The sequence below is a fragment of the Chaetomium tenue genome, assembly GCF_020726465.1.
Source record: "Chaetomium tenue strain MPI-SDFR-AT-0079 chromosome Unknown F5144scaffold_3, whole genome shotgun sequence".
NCBI lineage: Eukaryota > Fungi > Ascomycota > Sordariomycetes > Sordariales > Chaetomiaceae > Chaetomium > Chaetomium tenue.
This window is the reverse complement of record NW_027117331.1, coordinates 3,282,167-3,298,564: the sequence shown is the minus strand read 5'-3', so window position 1 is coordinate 3,298,564 and position 16,398 is coordinate 3,282,167. Positions and strand designations below refer to the sequence as shown.

The 16,398-nt window shown below is 57.4% G+C and overlaps 5 protein-coding genes across 5 annotated transcripts; 1 reads left to right on the top strand and 4 right to left on the bottom strand.

Annotated features, from left to right (window-relative positions):
• Positions 1-76: 76 nt before the first annotated feature.
• On the bottom strand, positions 77-5,102 carry F5144DRAFT_197256 (SAC3/GANP/Nin1/mts3/eIF-3 p25 family-domain-containing protein). The gene has a single exon (XM_066782869.1). The coding sequence runs from the start codon at positions 4,972-4,974 to the stop codon at positions 211-213; it is 4,764 nt and encodes a 1,587-aa protein (XP_066645110.1). The 5' UTR covers positions 4,975-5,102; the 3' UTR covers positions 77-210.
• Positions 5,103-5,566: 464 nt separating this feature from the next.
• On the bottom strand, positions 5,567-7,077 carry F5144DRAFT_568830 (S-adenosyl-L-methionine-dependent methyltransferase). The gene is made up of 2 exons (XM_066788664.1): positions 6,607-7,077; positions 5,567-6,388 (listed from the first exon to the last, which is right to left on the bottom strand). Exons 1-2 carry the CDS (start codon positions 6,923-6,925, stop codon positions 5,631-5,633), a joined length of 1,077 nt encoding a protein of 358 aa, XP_066645109.1. The 5' UTR covers positions 6,926-7,077; the 3' UTR covers positions 5,567-5,630.
• A 173-nt stretch (positions 7,078-7,250) lies between these two features.
• Positions 7,251-10,208, bottom strand: F5144DRAFT_546882 (uncharacterized protein; the record flags this gene model as incomplete). Its single annotated transcript, XM_066787444.1, has 14 exons — positions 7,251-7,378; positions 7,433-7,480; positions 7,546-7,749; positions 7,802-7,841; positions 7,916-8,032; positions 8,097-8,108; positions 8,180-8,214; position 8,274; positions 8,327-8,410; positions 8,464-8,855; positions 8,912-8,984; positions 9,041-9,943; positions 10,012-10,089; positions 10,155-10,208. The coding sequence occupies 14 exons, from the start codon at positions 10,206-10,208 to the stop codon at positions 7,251-7,253; spliced, it is 2,169 nt and encodes a 722-aa protein (XP_066645108.1).
• A 698-nt stretch (positions 10,209-10,906) lies between these two features.
• Positions 10,907-11,884, top strand: F5144DRAFT_628811 (dehydrase and lipid transport-domain-containing protein; the record flags this gene model as incomplete). Its single annotated transcript, XM_066792351.1, has 1 exon — positions 10,907-11,884. The coding sequence occupies one exon, from the start codon at positions 10,907-10,909 to the stop codon at positions 11,774-11,776; it is 870 nt and encodes a 289-aa protein (XP_066645107.1). The 3' UTR covers positions 11,777-11,884.
• Positions 11,885-12,681: 797 nt separating this feature from the next.
• F5144DRAFT_591840 (uncharacterized protein) lies at positions 12,682-14,989 on the bottom strand (the record flags this gene model as incomplete). Its single annotated transcript, XM_066790308.1, has 3 exons — positions 12,682-12,694; positions 12,878-13,440; positions 13,493-14,989. 3 exons carry the CDS (start codon positions 14,987-14,989, stop codon positions 12,682-12,684), a joined length of 2,073 nt encoding a protein of 690 aa, XP_066645106.1.
• Positions 14,990-16,398: the final 1,409 nt, after the last annotated feature.

Below are 16,398 nucleotides of genomic sequence, written 5' to 3'. Positions count from 1 at the left end.
GCTTCGCTTGCCTCCGCACTTATTCTGTTCAGCTTTTCCCAGCACACACCCCGCACATTTAACGCATCTCATGCTTCAGCTGGTATACCCCATCTTGAATCACTCCCATTAACCAGGGTATCACGCTGGATCGGCCCCTCGCTCCTTTACAGCCCTGCATCCAGTCTACATCATCCCCCTCCCCCTTTCACCAAAACAAATGCAAACTGCTCACCCCTCCAGATAAACCTCCGTCCTCATCCCCGGCTCCTCCCGATCCGCCCGATCCATCGCCTCCCTCAACTCCCTCAACATCCGCTTCGTATTCTCCACCATGACATTCGTCTCCGCCCTGTCCGGCACCGCCCCACCACCCAAAACCAACTTCTTTGCCGAAGGCGACACCTCCCTCCCCTGCCCCCCACCACCACTACCATCACCATCATCATCGACATCCATCTCCGAACTCCGCTTCCTTTTCCCCATCCCCAACCCAGCTCTATCCCCACTACTGCGGCTGCGCAAAGGCGGTGGTGGCATGCTCCCCGACGCCAATGGCGGATGGGGCGGGGACGTCGCGAGGAGGCCCTGCTGCGCGGTAAACCTGGGGAGGTCGACGCTGTGGCGCGAGGTGTGGCCATAGGCGGCCGGGCGCGGTTTAGCAATCCTGGCCAAGCGCAGGCGCAGCTCCGACGGCGTGGGCGAGGGGGCGCGGCCGGCGTCGCTCGCCATGTCGACGTCGACATCGAGCAGCCCGTCGGGCGAGCCAGGGCGGGAATGGGACGCAAAGTCGTACCGCCCGCGGGCCCTGCTCGTTTTGGTGTTGCTGTTGTTGGCGGCAGAAGAGGACCGGGCGACGGCTTCAGGCAGCCAGTTCCCGTCCGGCATGGGCACGAACCCGCGCGCGCGCAGGTCCCAGTGTGTGGACGACTTGGCGAAGCGGTTTGTCCTCTCTCCGTTGCTGGTGCTTCCGTAGAACCCCGGTTGCCGCTTCGCGCCGGGCTCGTCGTCTGATTCTTCTTCCGCCGACCTCTTTCTTGAGGCTGAGAAATTTGTCGTCCGATGATTGTCGTGCCCTGTCCCAGGGAGCGACTGCCGGAACCGTGACGACGACGTAAACGACCCGCCGTTGGCGTTGACGACGGAACCGCCGGCGGACAAGCTCCGACGAGGTTCGATCCCAAACTTTTCGCGCAGGGAGCGAGTCTTCCAGCCCTCGCGCTTGCCTCTAACGCTGCTGGTGTCGGATGGCGCTGGTTCGAGCTCGAGCTCTGATTCCGGGTACCGGTAGGAGCGGGTCACGCTGTCCATTGCCCAGGGGTCTCCTCCGTTGACGGCGGATCCGCGAACGGAGCGGCGGGCAAGGGCGCGCGGGTCGTCGTGGAGGCCCGAAAACACGCCACTCGCGAGGAGCTGGTCCTCGGGGCTCTGGTCAGTGCTGTAGGCGACGCTGCCGCGGCGGCCGGTTGAGGCGGCGAGCAAAGCAATGCGGTTGCCATCTTCCAGGAGCTGCCTCTTTGCGGCGCGTCTGGCTTCCCGTTCGACCTTCTCCTTTTCTTCTTGTAGTTGTTTCTTGGCCGCTTTTTGTTGTTCGCGGTAGAGGCGCATTTTTTCTCGGCCTTCTCGAAGAATGCGTTTGGTGGCAAGGGACCGGGCGATGTTGCGCCAGCGGTAAAAGAATTTTCGTCGCAGTCGGTAGGCTTGATACTCGCGCGCAACTCGCCACGATTCCTCATCCTCGGCCCGCCGTTTCTTTTCCACTTTCTCACGCTCAAAATCTTGCCAGACGCCCCATAGAATGTGGCTTAGAATTTCTTCGGTGAATTGCTCTACGAGACCATCGTCGCCTGTAACGAACCATTTCGTGAAATCGCCGAGTGGATCCCGCTTCGGAGATGGCGGTGGTACGGTTGGTGCTGTGGTGGCTCCGCTCTGGAAAGAGACTGCCGGCGCTTGCGAAAACGAGCCGGAGAGAGGGTTCTGCCCGAGCGACTGGGGCGGGGTAGAGGCGAGAGATTGCAGGCCTTGTGTTGCAGGCGCAGTCGTGGTTGTGGCAGAGGGTGCGGAGATCTGAATAGAGGGAACTGATGAGACCGTAGTGGCTGTTTGCTGTCCTGGTGGAGGGTTTGCGGGCGTGGTGGTTGGAAACAGAGATGCTCCGGCCGGCGGAGCTGTACCCAAGATAGAAGCTGAAGGAGTTGACGTGGCCGGCTTTTCTTGGGGAAATGCGGTGGCTTGCGTTGGGTTGGCGGCGGCGGCCGGGTTCGGGGCGGTGCTGCCGAGGATAGGGGGTGCGGATGAAAATATTGTGGAAGGTTGAGATTGTGCCGCCTGAGCAAGGGATGGTAGGGTGGCCGAGCCAGGGTTCGCGAGGAAAGCAAACGGATTTGAGCTTTCTGCGGGCTTGGCCGTTACGAAAGGTGAGGTTGCTGTTTGCCCGGTCTGGGCGGACTGGCCCAGGTTCGCAGCTGGTTTGGGGATCGTGCTGGCTACCGGGGGGGCCGGTGGTTGATTGAAAGATGGGAACGGACCCTGTCCTGTTTGACCTTGTGGTGTGGGTTGTTGACTCGGGGCCGCAAATGGGTTCTCAGCTGCGGTGGAGGGTTGCGGGGCCGAAAAGCCCGAGAATGCTGGTGTCGTTGCTGCCGCGGTAAAGGGCGAGCTCGAGACGGGGGCGCCGAAAGGAGAGGAAGTTGTGGGGGGTTGTGTCATCGGCGGGTTGGCCATGGGCAAGTCCTCGGGTGCCGGTGCTCTAGTGACGAAAAGACTGCCGCCACCCTCGGAGAATAGACTATCCGGGCTACCGCCGGAACTGGGCGGGTTCTCTGACGGCTCCTCAAAGATGGTGTTGTAAATCACATGAGACAGGGACTGCGTCGTGCGCTTCCGCTCGACGATTGTCCCCGAGAATGCCTGGCGAACTCTTGGCGACGGGACAGCCTTTTTCTTGTTATTGAGAAGGAGATAAGGCTCCGTGACGGGATTTCGCCCCTCGGGAACCCATGTCGAAAATTCGAAGTCGTGCAGCTCGGCGAATTCAACCGCCTCTTCGGGCGTGTCAAACCTTAGCATCGCGTTGAGGTCCGACGCCGTGATGGTGCGAGGGGCATCGCGATGCCGAGCATAGCCCCTGACGAGGTTCTTGAGGATGCCCTCGCGCACTGTTGTGAAATGGATTTCGGCAACACAGGCCATTGTGTAGGAGACCCGTGTGTCCTCAACGATGGAGAAGTAGTTTGTGAAGGAGGCATCGGACAAGCTCGTTGCCACGCGTGGCTTGATCGGGCCCTTGGGTTCCCGCACATCCTCCATCGTCTGGATCAGGGACAGAGCTGTCTGAACTTCTTCGGTCTCGAACCAAGACTCCTTTCCCCACGTCGGGATCCTCACTACTATCGAGGGGTCGTGTGCATTGAGGAGGAGATAGTACGCTCTGAATTCAGGTTCGTTCGGACAGTGGACTTGCTTGTCGTGACACATATCGTACGCCTCCATGAGTGACAAGATGGTTCGGCCAAGCTGCTCGATCTCCTGCCTCTGGTCGAAGTCTTCGTTGGCGAAGCCCTTCTTCGACAGCAGGTGTAGGGCGGTGGCGTGAAATCGTGTGATGGTTTCGAAACAGTATACCATGTCCTTCATCTCTTCGGCCGACTTTTGCGAGTGAAAGGTGAAGTCCTTGCGCACAGCTCTGGTCCGGTCCCACAAGAAGTTGTGCATCGAAGGGAGGTTGTTCTCGGACTGGAGGAGGTCGTTGAAGAGGTAATCTGTCGTCCTCCGCAGGGCGTCCACGGAACGAACGTCCATGGGCAGCGGCGCATCTTGGCCGGCGGCAGAGCGCCCGAACTTCTTGACCATCCGGGTCGTGTCCGGCCACATGGTCAGCCCATCGGGGCGGGCCTCCTTTTCTTCCGTCTTGACGTCGTACTCGGCGATACGGGAGACCTGCTCGAACTCCGGGCACATGTTCTCGCAAATCCCCTTGAAGGGAAGGGCGTCTTCGAGCTTCCGTCTCTTGTCCGGATCGTCGATAAGATCGGCTTTCCTAAGTGTCGCATACGCGCGGGTGCGATACTTCTTATATGACTCCTTCAGACTCTCAATGGCAGCCCGCTTGCTGGGGTCACCGGGGTCGGCGTGCCATTTTGGCGGGTGGACGTTTTCTTTTTTGAGGTGGTCGTACAGCTTATTCGCATAGTTGAAAGCAAAATTCGACAGCTGCTTTGTCCGTTCGGTTGGGCCTTTGGCTGTGATTTTCTGGCTACCACGTTGGCTGGGGGCCGGCTGATGGCGCTCCTGGCGCCCAGGCTGCTTTCCCCGACCAGCTGGCTGCGGGTTTGTGCCCGTCCCCGACGTTTGAAAGCCCGGCGGCCTTGTAAATGGATTTGTACTGGCGAACGGCGTGGCCCCCTGATTCTGCCCTCCTTGCGCAGCAAACCCTCCGTTTTTCGCTTGCGCTCCTTGATTAGCAAAACCAGTAGCCGCAGCCGGTGGCTTGCCGTTAGTGAGCTTATTCCGGCGGCCCATGGCGTCGTGTTTAAGGGTCGAGGATTGACCTGACGGGCCCGATGGTGGCGCTCGAGAACCAAACGGAGACGGACTTCGGCTGTTCTTGGGCCCACTCGGGGGAGCTGCAGAAAGGTTATTTACCTTCGGGCCAGATGGCGCTCCAAAGGGGACCCCAGCTGACGGCGGCTTGTTTCCAGATGCTGGCACGCCAAAAGGATTGTTGTTGGACGCGCCAAAGTGACTCCCCGATGAGGACGGTCTGCTTCCAGATGCTGCTGTGGCCCCGAGAGAATTGTTGGATAGCGCGCCAAAGGGATTCGCAGCGGGCGCTGAGCCAAAAGGATTCGTCGTGGGAGCCGGGGCGTTAAACGAGTTCTGAAAGGGCTGGTTGAACGCAGAGGCAGGCTGGCCAGAGACAGGCGCTCCAAAGGGATTCTGAAGGACCTGGCCTGGGGGCGCCCCGAAGGGGTTGTTAGCTGGCGCCGCCATGGTGGTTAAGGCAAAGCATTGGCGATGAAGGTCCGAGCGAGGTGAACGGACGGAGGGGACCGCAGACCGGGGCTCGAGGGGAGGATCGGGAGAGGATTCGAGCGTCGCAAATGGGGCCTCGACGTCGGGAATTAAGATATCGGACACGGGTTTGGGCGCGACTCGGAATGGAGAATTACCAGAGGGGGGTCGCTCGATCAGCGCGGTGATGGTTTTGATGCGGACCGCCGACGCGTGAGCACGACGGGACGTAGCTCTATGCGGTTGAGCAAATCAGGAGTCCATGCACCATAGGAAGGCAATTCCTGTCTGCCGCGTCCTTATTCTGCAGGTGGTGAAAATGCGCGAAGGAAATCGGCAGGTCGCGCCGCAGTCGAGATTGACTGCGAGCCTTGAATATGGAATCGTGCAAGGTTTCGACGGCGCACTTGGCTGGCTTTGTCGCATTGAACCAATTCTGCCCTTTGACATTGGGCGGTGAATGGCCTAACCGCCCCAAAACGGCCAGACAAGCTTGGGCCATGTGGGGAGATGTCCAAGCATTCGATGCTTGGCGAGCCTCTCTTGGAACCTTGTTCATCTTGCCGTGAGGTCCGTCTCAAAATACAATAGCACAACGCACGACACAAAAGGGATCTGCCAGAAAAGTATATTGTTTATTTCTTTCCGAATCGGCCCTGGATCCAGCACCGGTACATCTTGAGTTTCTTAGCACGGTTAACAAGCAGCCTACGATCAAACCCAAGCTCCTCGATCTCGAAGCTTGGCTGCAGACCTTGGGTTTCCTCACCCTCGGCCGGCTCACTGAGTTTCCCGCCCCAAATCTCTTCCAGCTCGTCCTTCTCAAAGAAGTAGACGCGGGTACCGTCGCCCCGGATGTAGAAGTTCTCCTCCAAATAACGCCCCTTCTTGAACCGCACCTGGGCAAGGTCACCTCTTCCATAGTCGCGGAAGCAGACCTCACCGCCCGGCTTGAGCACACGGTAGACATTCTCGACCGCTTTCTTCCACTGCAATGGGGAAAGTGCGGAGAAGATGAACACCATGATGGCCACGTCTACGGATCCTTCTTCGAGTCCCGGTGGCAGTTCGGCGCCAGAAACGTCCCAAACGTCGGCCTGCATCACCGCGGTATCGTAAGATTCATGGTTGCGCATGACCTCAACCGCCTTCTTGGAGAAGTCGCAAGCGTGCAGCTTCAGTTTCGGGTTCTTGTTTTGGGCCAACACAGGGAACGCCGTATTCCCGGCACCAGCTCCTATCTCTAGGACTGTCACGGGTCCGGCGTCCTCGCGGGTCACCTTATCCAAAATCGGAAACTCTTGTTGGAGCCACTTGCGATCCTTGAAGAAGTTGGCCGTGTTGTTCTTGTAAAACAAGTTCCACCACTTGGCTGGGTCTGAATTAAAACGCACTGTTGACTCGTTAGCTGATTTGCCCAGGATTTTGCAAAACAAACATCGACGAGGAATGTGTAAGGCGCATCAGATGGGAGCGAAAGACTATAACTACATGGGTGTCTTCATAGAAATTCAGATGAACTATGCTTATAAAATGTAAATCATCACAAGCGCCGGGCTTCTCAGCCCTAAAAAGGAGATAATGTATCCCAAAAAGAAAAGTTCCACTCACTCTTATCAAAGTCAGACACGGGCGCCTGACGCTGCATGGCGTACTGCTGCTCCGCATACTCTTTGTATGTGTCGTCAGTTTCCACGTGGTCCCAGGCATTGAACTCGAAGGGGTCGTCCTCCTGTCCGAGGTAGCGGGATCCGAATTGAAACGGGTCGCTCCTCTTCTGGTTGTACTGCGGGTCGTGCGACCGATGGGGGGGAAGCTCGGCCTGCTCTGTGTCCTGCGCTATTTCGAGCGAGAATATCTGGGCAGCCAGCGTCTCTTCCGCGATGGTCGAGCCGGCAACGGCCACGTCCTCGACGCTGTCGACCGTCATGGCGGGCAATGTTGTAAAAGAAAAAGAAAATATGTGGCGCGTCTATGAGAAGCAGCTAGCGGTCGCTGCAGGTCATTGAACTGCCCTTGATGAAATGCAACTTCGAAGCAGCATTTCGTGGGTGGTTTCGAAATTCGAAACTTGAAGAGAGAAATTTTGTCGACGCGAAAAAAAAAGGCGATTTGCAGAAAAGGGCTGCCAGAAGTGGGGCTCTCGGAGGGGCTCTGCTGCACAACATCGACCAAACCAAATCGGGAAATATCTTTTATCTCTAACGAAGCGTACTTCTACATGACCACCAATTCCGACCTTTTCCATTCCCCAATCACTGTTTCCTACTCGCCCGCTTTCTCTCGATCTTCTCTAGTTCCATATCAATCCGCTTGAAGCTCCAGCTCTTCCAGAAGGGCGGGTACAGGAACGGGCGCAGATCGAAGCGGTTGTCATCCGGCGCTGCAACTCTCATCAGCCATAATTTCTATGTTCAACTTGAGAAATAACACTTACAGTAGTCGTTGCAGTGCAAGGCCGGCGTCAGTGTTGTCATCTTGTGCCCTGTTTCACCGTCAGACACGCCCCGAGCCACACCCAGAAAACAAATCCTGGCGTGGAATACGTACTGTTGATGGCATAGAAGTGGAAGAACTTCTTGACCTTCTCGGCGACCTGCGTTGGCGTGTAGTACGGTGCGTCGTCGTCCGGCTTGCGAACGCGGTCAATACTCCAATCGTGCACAAGCCGCTGGAACATGCCGAATGGTCCCAGCTTGTTGAGCTTGCGAAGGCGGCCGAAGATGGTCAGCTCCTGGTAGGTCATGCCCATGTCTATCTGGGGTCAGCATTGTCGTGTTGAAAGTAACGACGGGCAAAACTATACCTGCTTCGTCACTCTGGACATAATCCTCGGTGATGGGTTCCTGTAAGGGGCAGTGGGATTAGCATACCTACACGCCTGCCGAGGGCCCTAAGAGTAGTGGCAGGAAACACATACAAGTTCGGCGGTAGGAACGGCCGTCAAAAACTCATGGAGAGACGGAAGGTCAAAGTTCTTCTCGGCCCACGCGATGAAGCGCTTCAAGTCGGCCTTGTCAATGGAACCGATGGGATTCTAGAGTGGGAATGTCAGTTTTTCTACTCTCTTACCACCAAACTGAATAGCATGGTTGACGTACAATATCGGCACTCTAGAATGAAGTTAGCGGCCGTTGTGAACGAGTACACAGTTAGGCGGTTGGATTAGCCAAGGTGGACTTACCGAACAGTCGTATTTGGTCAAGTAGCCCCTCAGGCCTAGACAAGATATACGTCAGATTTTGCTTTCTCTTCTCGCAGGGCATGGAACTACATACTCTGTTTTCATGTCAGTAGCGGAACCCATATTGTATTTGCAACCAAGACTCACCTCGCCAACGTTGGCACTGCCCAGAACCAACAGACTACCGCCCCCAGGTCTTTGCCTGGCAGTCGGAAGAATCTGACCAAACTCCTATCCGGCGGGTTAACACACACCAACACAACACCAAGACAGAATCAACCCACATAAGCGGTAACCATCCTGATCCTCGCCTGCAAGCACTGCAGCGTCAGGTTTTCCTGCACGGTCCCACCCTCAACCTTAAACTTGGGATCAAAGCCGACGGTGCTGACGACGAGCTGCTTCTGGGCCTCGTAGACGTCGTCGATGTCGAGGTTGACGTGGTAGCTGCCGATGGCCTCGGACAGGTCCTTTGCGCGCTGGCGCGTCTCGCGCGAGCTCTGCTTCTTCATGCCCATGTAGATGGTGGAGAAGACCTGGTTGCACAGCTCCTGGGGCGTTGTGGGCAGGACGTCCTCGCCGCCGTACTTGGCGATGCGCTTGACGTCTTCGATGACTTGCTTATTTCCGTCTGCTATGGCCTCCATGACGATGCGGCACATGGAGTAGACGATTACTGGAAGGTGGTGAGTATAGGTATGCTAGGGGGGGGGTCAAGGGGTTTGAACGCACCCGCAGTTGCGCACGAGTCGATGCCTCCACTCAGGGGCACGAGATAGCCCGCAGTGCCAGATCTGCGGAGGTACTAAAGAGCAATAATGTTAGGTAGGTTATTGAGTTATTTTGTACCCTTTTGCTTACATCCCACAAGTAACAGCCACCGCTGAGCGCAATCTCTTCTTCGACAGAGTGATACCTCGGCTGGATCGGTAGGGTCGGTGCCACCGTGACATCGGCATCATCGTCCTCGGAACTAAGTTCAAATGGCGTCTGGATCCTTTGATATTTGGCGGTGGATGCTGCTGCTTGAAGCCCACGGGAGATAGCCGCTCGGTACGATCTCACCTCCTCCAAGTCGACTGTGGCAGTCACAACCTCGACATCGTTGAGACTGAATTGCGACCCCTGGGCGACGACATCACCGTTCACAATAATCATAGCACAGCCATCAAAATACAAGCGCTCGCCATCGCAACCCTGCTGGTTCGCGTAAAGGTAGACGCCGCCTGACTTGCGAGTCGCTTCCATGATCAACTGCAACCGGGTGTCGAGTTTCCGCAGTGTGAAGTGACTGCCGCTGGAGTTTGTAATGATCTCGACACCGTCCAGAGCCATGTCGATATGCGGAGCCTTGGGGGTGAAGAGCTCTTCGCAAGTCTCGGCACCAAAGGCAGTCTCCGGAGTGGAGATGACGGCATCTCCGAATAGAACGTGAGTTTCGCCCTGCAACTCGGCCAGGATCTTGGGGAGGTGGAAGAGCTCCGTCTGCCTGGGGCGCATCCAGGGAGTAAAGTGCCTCATCTCGCGGTAGTTGCCGTCGTTGGCGAGCCACATCTTGGGTCGGATCAGGAGAATCTTGCCGTCGAGACAGATAACCCGGCAGTTGTACCGCAGATTCCGGTGGAGGATGGGCACTCCAACGTCGAGTAGGATGCCATGGGTGCTCTTGTCCTGCAGAAGCTGGGCCAGCATCTCCAGGCTGTGTGTGTAGACATCGAGCTCATGGAAATGGTCCAGACTCGAGTACCCGCAAATTTCCAGTTCCTTTATTTGGGACAAACATTATTAAATCTGTGATCAACATATGCTCGAGGATCGGATGCGTGACTTACGGGACCAACACGAAGACGAGCACCAGCGGCCTTTGCTTGGTGGATGCTTTCGATGATGCGGCCGAGGTTACCCTCCCACTAAAACCATAATCAGCACTCAACTTGAACTAAAAACGAAAGGTAGCCATTGGCGATTTACTCACGTCGAGAACCCATTGGTTCAAGCTGCACGTCGCAACCGTCACAAGGTGCCCCATGGTTGAGGTTGGCTGTTGGCGTGTTTGCTTCTGTGTGAGTGGTCTAGTTGTCTAGTTCAAGTTGGGGGAGAGTCGAGTCACAAGTGTAAGCGCCTTATCTACCTTTATTCGGGACTGCTCACCCGAAACTCGCAGCTTCCAACGTCCTCCGACCACGCCGCAAGAGGATGATGCTACCGGGCGGGACTGGCAGATAAGGTCAACGGCACAGACAACTTTGCCGTGGCCCGATTTACAGATCCAGGCCTTTTTGGATCTTGCCAAACCCAAACCCGAGTTGTTTCACAGCGAAGCCTTGGAGCTTTCTTTTTGCCGTTTCTACCCCTCAACAAACATTGAAATGCACCGCGGGGCAGGTAGACGTCACATTGCCTAATGCGGCTAGTCGGGAGAGGTTGTTCCAGTGATGGACAGGGGTGAAATTTATGTTCACTGTCCAATTAGCCCTGCAGGGTCCAGGCCTCGGCAGTCTTATCCAGACGATCCATCTGTTCATCGCATCTTGAAGTCCCTCCTTTGCGACCGAAGTTGCCGGCCGAACACAACAATGGAGTTTCGATAACAGTATCCACGTTGCGAGAACATTTCGCTTTCCTCCGAGACCGAATTATACCCTGAAAGCCCGGCACATCCTACCCTGACCGCGCAGAGCTCTTGAACCCCGAACAAATCACACGATCTTCCTCTCGCCTTCAAGAATGGCATCACGGCTCCCAACACCGGCGCGCCGCCTCCTGGCAAAACATACTCCTCTCCGCTCACTCCCGTCACTCTCACAATCACCACTCCCACCAGCAACCCCCCTCATCCAAGCCCGCCTCCCACAACCCCATCCAACCACCACCACCGCAACCACCACCCGCCCCCTCTCAACAACCCCCCCACGGCCCTGGCTGCTCTCCGCACTCCCCAACCTCGCAGCCAGCGCCAACGGCGGCCCCTCGCCCCCCAAAACCCTCCACGCGCGGCGACTACTCCCCTACCCAGCAGCCCAGATCTACACGCTCATCGCCGACATCGACTCGTACACACACTTCTTACCACACTGCCCACACTCGCGCGTGACCAAGTGGGTTACCACACCCCCCCCCACCACGCCCACCACAGATGGTAGCAACCCACCCCAAGAAGGCGCGGCAACGCCCCCAGCAACGCGCCACCCCGCCCTCGCCGACCTAACCGTCGGCTGGGGCCCCTTCACACAGACCTACACCTCACGGGTGTACTGCGTTCCCGGGTCAGTGGTGGAAGCGGTCAGCGGCAGCGCGGCGACCAGCATCCCCGCGGAGGTGCTCCAGGCGGTGGGGTACCCTCCCCCCTCCGGGAAGGGAGAGGAAGGGGAAAAGATGGAGGGGATCTTTGAGAGTCTCGTTACGCGGTGGACGGTGAAGCCTGTGGAGGGGCAGAGGGCGGGGGGCGGGGAGTGGACGGAGGTGGTGCTGAGCGTGACGTTTCAGTTTTCGAATCCCGCGCTGGGGTTTGCGGTGGGGCAGTTGGCGGATGAGAAGGCGGATGAGATGGTGGAGGCGTTTGAGGGGCGGGCGAGGGAGTTGTATGGGGGGAGGTGAACGACGCAAGTGGTTGTGATGTTGGTGTGTGCTTGGGGTTTGGTGTTCGGGACTGGTGGAGAGTCAAAGCAAGCGTGCGATTCGAGGATGGCATGTACAAACTTGTACACTATGTGTATACGATTTTTCTGTTTTTGGTGGTTTCCTAGAAGGGGGGTCTGCGTATAGAACATAGAATATACCAAAGCACCCCAACCAAGACGATGCATATCCAACGACGACTTCAAACAACAACGCAGAACAAGGTGACAAAAACAATCCGTCTAAATCTGCAAAGCAAATCAGAAAAAGCAAACCCTCCCTCGCCGCGCTGCTGACTATTGACATTGACTCTTTGCGCCGGAACCAGGCAAAACTCGCCGCAGCGCCGTGTTCCTCCCGCAAACCCCGGCCACCCAACGTGTTTATCGCTGTATTTCTTACCTCCAAACCTAACGATTGTGGTGGATGCCATCGCCGCCATTCATCATACCCCATCACTCATCCCTCATACCTCGTCGTCCCACGTTTCATCCCTCATTTCCATACTCCAGCGGCGATATACCTCACGTCCTGATCAGACCAGGCCGCTCGGGCACGCCGCACTAGAAACCAAACCTAGAAGCAGAAGGGGGATATCCAAACATAACTCAGCGGAATAAATCAAAACAGAACCCAAACCAAAAAGGGGAAAAACAACTAGGCGACAAGGTATCAAAAGCCAAACTGAATAGCAGGTTGCAGGCAAGATTGCGATTATCGAAAAGCGGGGAGGGGGCCTGTTTGCTGTCGGATTGATTGTCGACCCCATCGATCGAGCGTCGTCCACCGGCGAGATAGGTATCTGGCGACGACCATGTGCGGCGACCGGCGGCTGTCAACGAGGAGGGGTTCCCAGTTTAATGCTTCTTCCTAAAGCCATCGAGTTAGTACATTCTTCTTTTGACCATTCTCAACCACGATGAAACAAACAACTAATCAACAGGGAAAGCAACGGACTTCGGCGGCCATATCTGGGCAGGATACAAGAAAAATGTGTACAGCTGGGAGGAGGTGGAGGGGGGCCGATTCTTATGCTTATGGTTGGGGGGGATGGGGTTAGGGTCTCGGATGCCAACGTACTTCTTGCTGCTGCTCTTGGGCTTGCTTCCGGCCATCCACCCGAGCATGGACGACGGGGCGCCCTTATCCTTTCTCCTCGGTGGCTTGTTGGGATCGACCGTCACGATTTGCGGCTCCATCGACGGCCGCACGATCCGAGCGCCAGCGGGGATGCCACCGGGACCACCTGGCATACCGCCTGGCATACCGCCCGGCCACATGTTGCCTGGTGGCGGGGGCGGAATGGGCATGCCGCCACCTCCTGGGCGGGCGCTTGGCGGGCGCATGAAGGCTGAGGCCATACCGAGTGGGGGACGCTGGGGGTGTTGCGGGTGATGGCCGGGGTGCTGAGGACGGGGCATGCCGCCGGGCTGCATGTTGGGGGGCATCTGCTGGCGAAGTGGCGCCTTGTCCATTGGCCACATGTGCATTGTAATGGCCCAGTCGGGCTCAACAACCTTTTCCCAAACGCTCGGGAGGATGATTTCGCCGTTGGGGCCGATCAGGTCGTAGTGACCTTCTTGGACATGCGGGCCGATGACCTCAACATGGAGAAAGGCCTGCTTGATGAGCTCTTCCATACCCTGCGGACCGTTAGCGAAGGTGGAGGAAAGGTTTGCGTGGATAGTTACGTACCTGCCACGTCTGGCACAGATGGAAGGGGAAGCTGAACTTGCGGCCGACGGCATCCTTGAACTTGATGGGCAGTTTCTCTTTCTTCTTTGCAGCCTCTTCAGCTTTGTCCTTGGCTTCCTGGAGAAGCTTGTCCTTGTAGATCTTCTCGTCCTTTTTCCTCTGCTCTTCAGCAGCCTTGGCCTCCTCGGCCGCCTTGCGCTCGGCCTCGAGTTTCTCCCGTGCCTCGACCTCGGCCTTGAGTTTGGCTTCTGCCTCGAGCTGTTTCCGCCATTCGGCTTCCTCGGCTGCCTTTTTTGCGGCAGCGGCTTTCGCTTCCGCCTCGGCCTTCTGGGCGGCTTCGATCTTCTCGCGTTCGGCCTGAAGGGCGGCCGCGAGCTTAGCCTCTTGCTCTTTGATGGCCGCCTCCAGCGCTTTCTTGGCATCCTCTTCGATCCGCTTCAGTCGTTCCGCCTCCTCGGCTGCCTTTTTTGCGGCAGCGGCTTTCGCTTCCTCTTCGGCCTTGATCCGGGCGTGGATTCGCTCCTGCTCTTCCCGGATGGCTAACTCGATCCTGGCCTTGGCTTGGGCTTCAGCTAGGGCGGCAGCCTCCGCTTCGCGCTTCTTGCGCTCCTCGGCCGCTTTTATCTCGGCCTCGAGCTTCTCGCGAGCCTCTCGTTGAATCCGCGCCATCGTCTCCTCCTGCATCTTCTGCCTCGCCTCCTCTGCCTTCTTCTCCGCCGCCATCCGCTCGCGAGCCTCCCGTTCGATCCGCGCCAACGCCTCTTCCTGCATCTTCAGCCTCACCTCCTCTGCCCTCTTCTCCGCCGCCAGCCGCTCGCGCGCCTCTCTGTCAGCCTCGGCCTTTGCTATCTCCATCGCCTTCTTTGCTTCATCCTGCGCTCGTTGGATATCCTCCATCCGCCTTTTGAGCGCCTCTTCAGCTTCTCTCTGCATGTTGGCCTTCATTTCCGCCACCCTCTCCGCCTCTGCCTTTCTCTTCTCTTCTTGCTCAAACTTGGCAAGTTGGGCTTTCAGCGCCTCCATCTCTGGGTTTGGCTTCTCGGGCGGGGGAGGGGCAGGCGTGGGTGGTTTAGGGGCAGGCGCTTCCGTGGGAGGCGGTGGCGGGGCGTTGTACATATACGGCTGAAGATGCGGTGGTGGTACACCATAGCCTCCCGGGCCTCCTCCGCCACCGCCGTAGTAACCATGGCTGTGGTTATTTTGGTGGTAAGGCATCATGTCATAGTGACCGTGGCCTGAGCGGTGCTCATTTTGGAAAAAGTTGTTGCTGTTCCCGCTCATCGGCGACGGCGTAAAGGGGTTCCGATAGTCGTTGCCGTAGGGGACCATCTGGCCGCTGTAATGGTTCGTCATGTAGCCCACATGACTTTGCGCATATCCGTTTGGCTGATGGCCGCCCCGGGCGCCATAGAAGGCGCCCTGGTTCTGCGGTTGTGGCGGGCCGCCGTAGCCCCGCCCGTACGACGGACCATACTCGTCGGAGGGGTCGATACTCATTGGCGGTGCCGAAGGAGCGTGGTATGGAAAGGACTGGCGCCCGACAGGGGGAATCCTGTGGTTGCGAGGCACACCACGGACTGGGTGTGGACTGTGGGATCGCGGAAGCACGTGCTTATACTCGTTGCTTATTGACGCTGAATCCGAAGGGTCGAGCTCGTCGTACTCATCACCCCACTCGTCCTCCTCCTCCTCTTCTTCTTCTTCGTCGTCGTCGTCAACTATGGACTCGCTGTAGTCCTCACTATGTTGTATTGACGACTCAGCTTCGTCGTCGTCGTATCCACTGGAAGAACTTGAGGCTGAAACGTGGTTTTGGTTGATTGTCACGGTTCGCTGTTTTCTGTGCGCGGCGACGGGGCGATTGGCGCGACAGGTTAGCCAAAAACTTGGATGAGGAGAGTGAAATGGGTCATGCGGCGCAGCCGTCGTGTCAACAAGGAAGGGCGGTTGTGGTGGGGGCTGGACTCACAGCGGCATTGGTAGTGCTTATATCCGTCACCTTTGACTCTCAACAATCCACGGACAGGAAGCGGAGTCAAGGCGACCTAAAATCGACTTGGTGTGCACCGGGGCTGGGGGGGTTGGCGGTGTGTGTTCTGAAGGGATGCAGGGGTATTGGCGTCTGGAATGCGCAAACCAGGAGGGGGAGAGGCTGTGTGTTTTGAGATGCGGGTAAATAATGCTGGGAAGGGACAGGAACGCCTCTGAATGTTTCTGTGACAGGACCGTCCGTTTCAGCGCTGAGTGGTTCTTCCGGAAAATGTCGACGCACGGCCGCTATATGTTGTTGGGCGCGAAAACAGAGAGAGGAGGGGAGTCGATCGGGTAAGGTCTGGGTCGCTGGTCAGAGACAGCGGGAACGATATGCACAAAAAAGCCTAGACCAGATCCACCCGAGGGGCCGCCGAGGGAAAGAGACAGGGGAGGCGAGAGGGTGAAGCAACCCAAGGCGCGGCGGAATTGAACCCTTAACCCATTCCGTCCGCCATGGTTGAAAGGAAGTAAGGTGAGGACTAACAACCGCTCACGACAATAAGGAATCGGGGAGGAGGGAGCTGGTTTTATTATGGGGTGAGCCCATAGCGCGGGGTTGAAGTACTTGCCTTCTGCTCTAACTAGGGGGAGGGGGGCTGTGAGCCTGGCTAAGGAGACGCTCGTGACCACGGGGACGGTCAAGTCCTGCGGAAGGGGGGGATGGAAAGGCGGGAGCGCCCGGTGAGGGAAGGAGCACTGAGCACTCAGCAGCAAGCTTCAATACTTGCATAGCGTCAGTGAGGGGGCCAAGTTGCTCGATGGAACGTAAGAAACCCCGCGATAGCAGCGGAAACATCAGCACACCAAAGCAGCCGGTAAGGCGGGACCACTAGCCTCGATTGGGCTCCAGTGCCGGAACGGCAACCCACATG

What these genes read in the sequence shown, in the direction of transcription:
- F5144DRAFT_197256 (XM_066782869.1), bottom strand. Translation starts at nt 4,974, where the DNA reads ATGGCGGCGCCAGCTAACAACCCCTTCGGGGCGCCCCCAGGCCAGGTC.
- F5144DRAFT_568830 (XM_066788664.1), bottom strand. Translation starts at nt 6,925, where the DNA reads ATGACGGTCGACAGCGTCGAGGACGTGGCCGTTGCCGGCTCGACCATC. An exon ending in CGTGTCTGACTTTGATAAGA is followed by an intron (nt 6,389 to 6,606) that starts GTGAGTGGAACT and finishes ACGAGTCAACAG; the next exon opens with TGCGTTTTAATTCAGACCCA.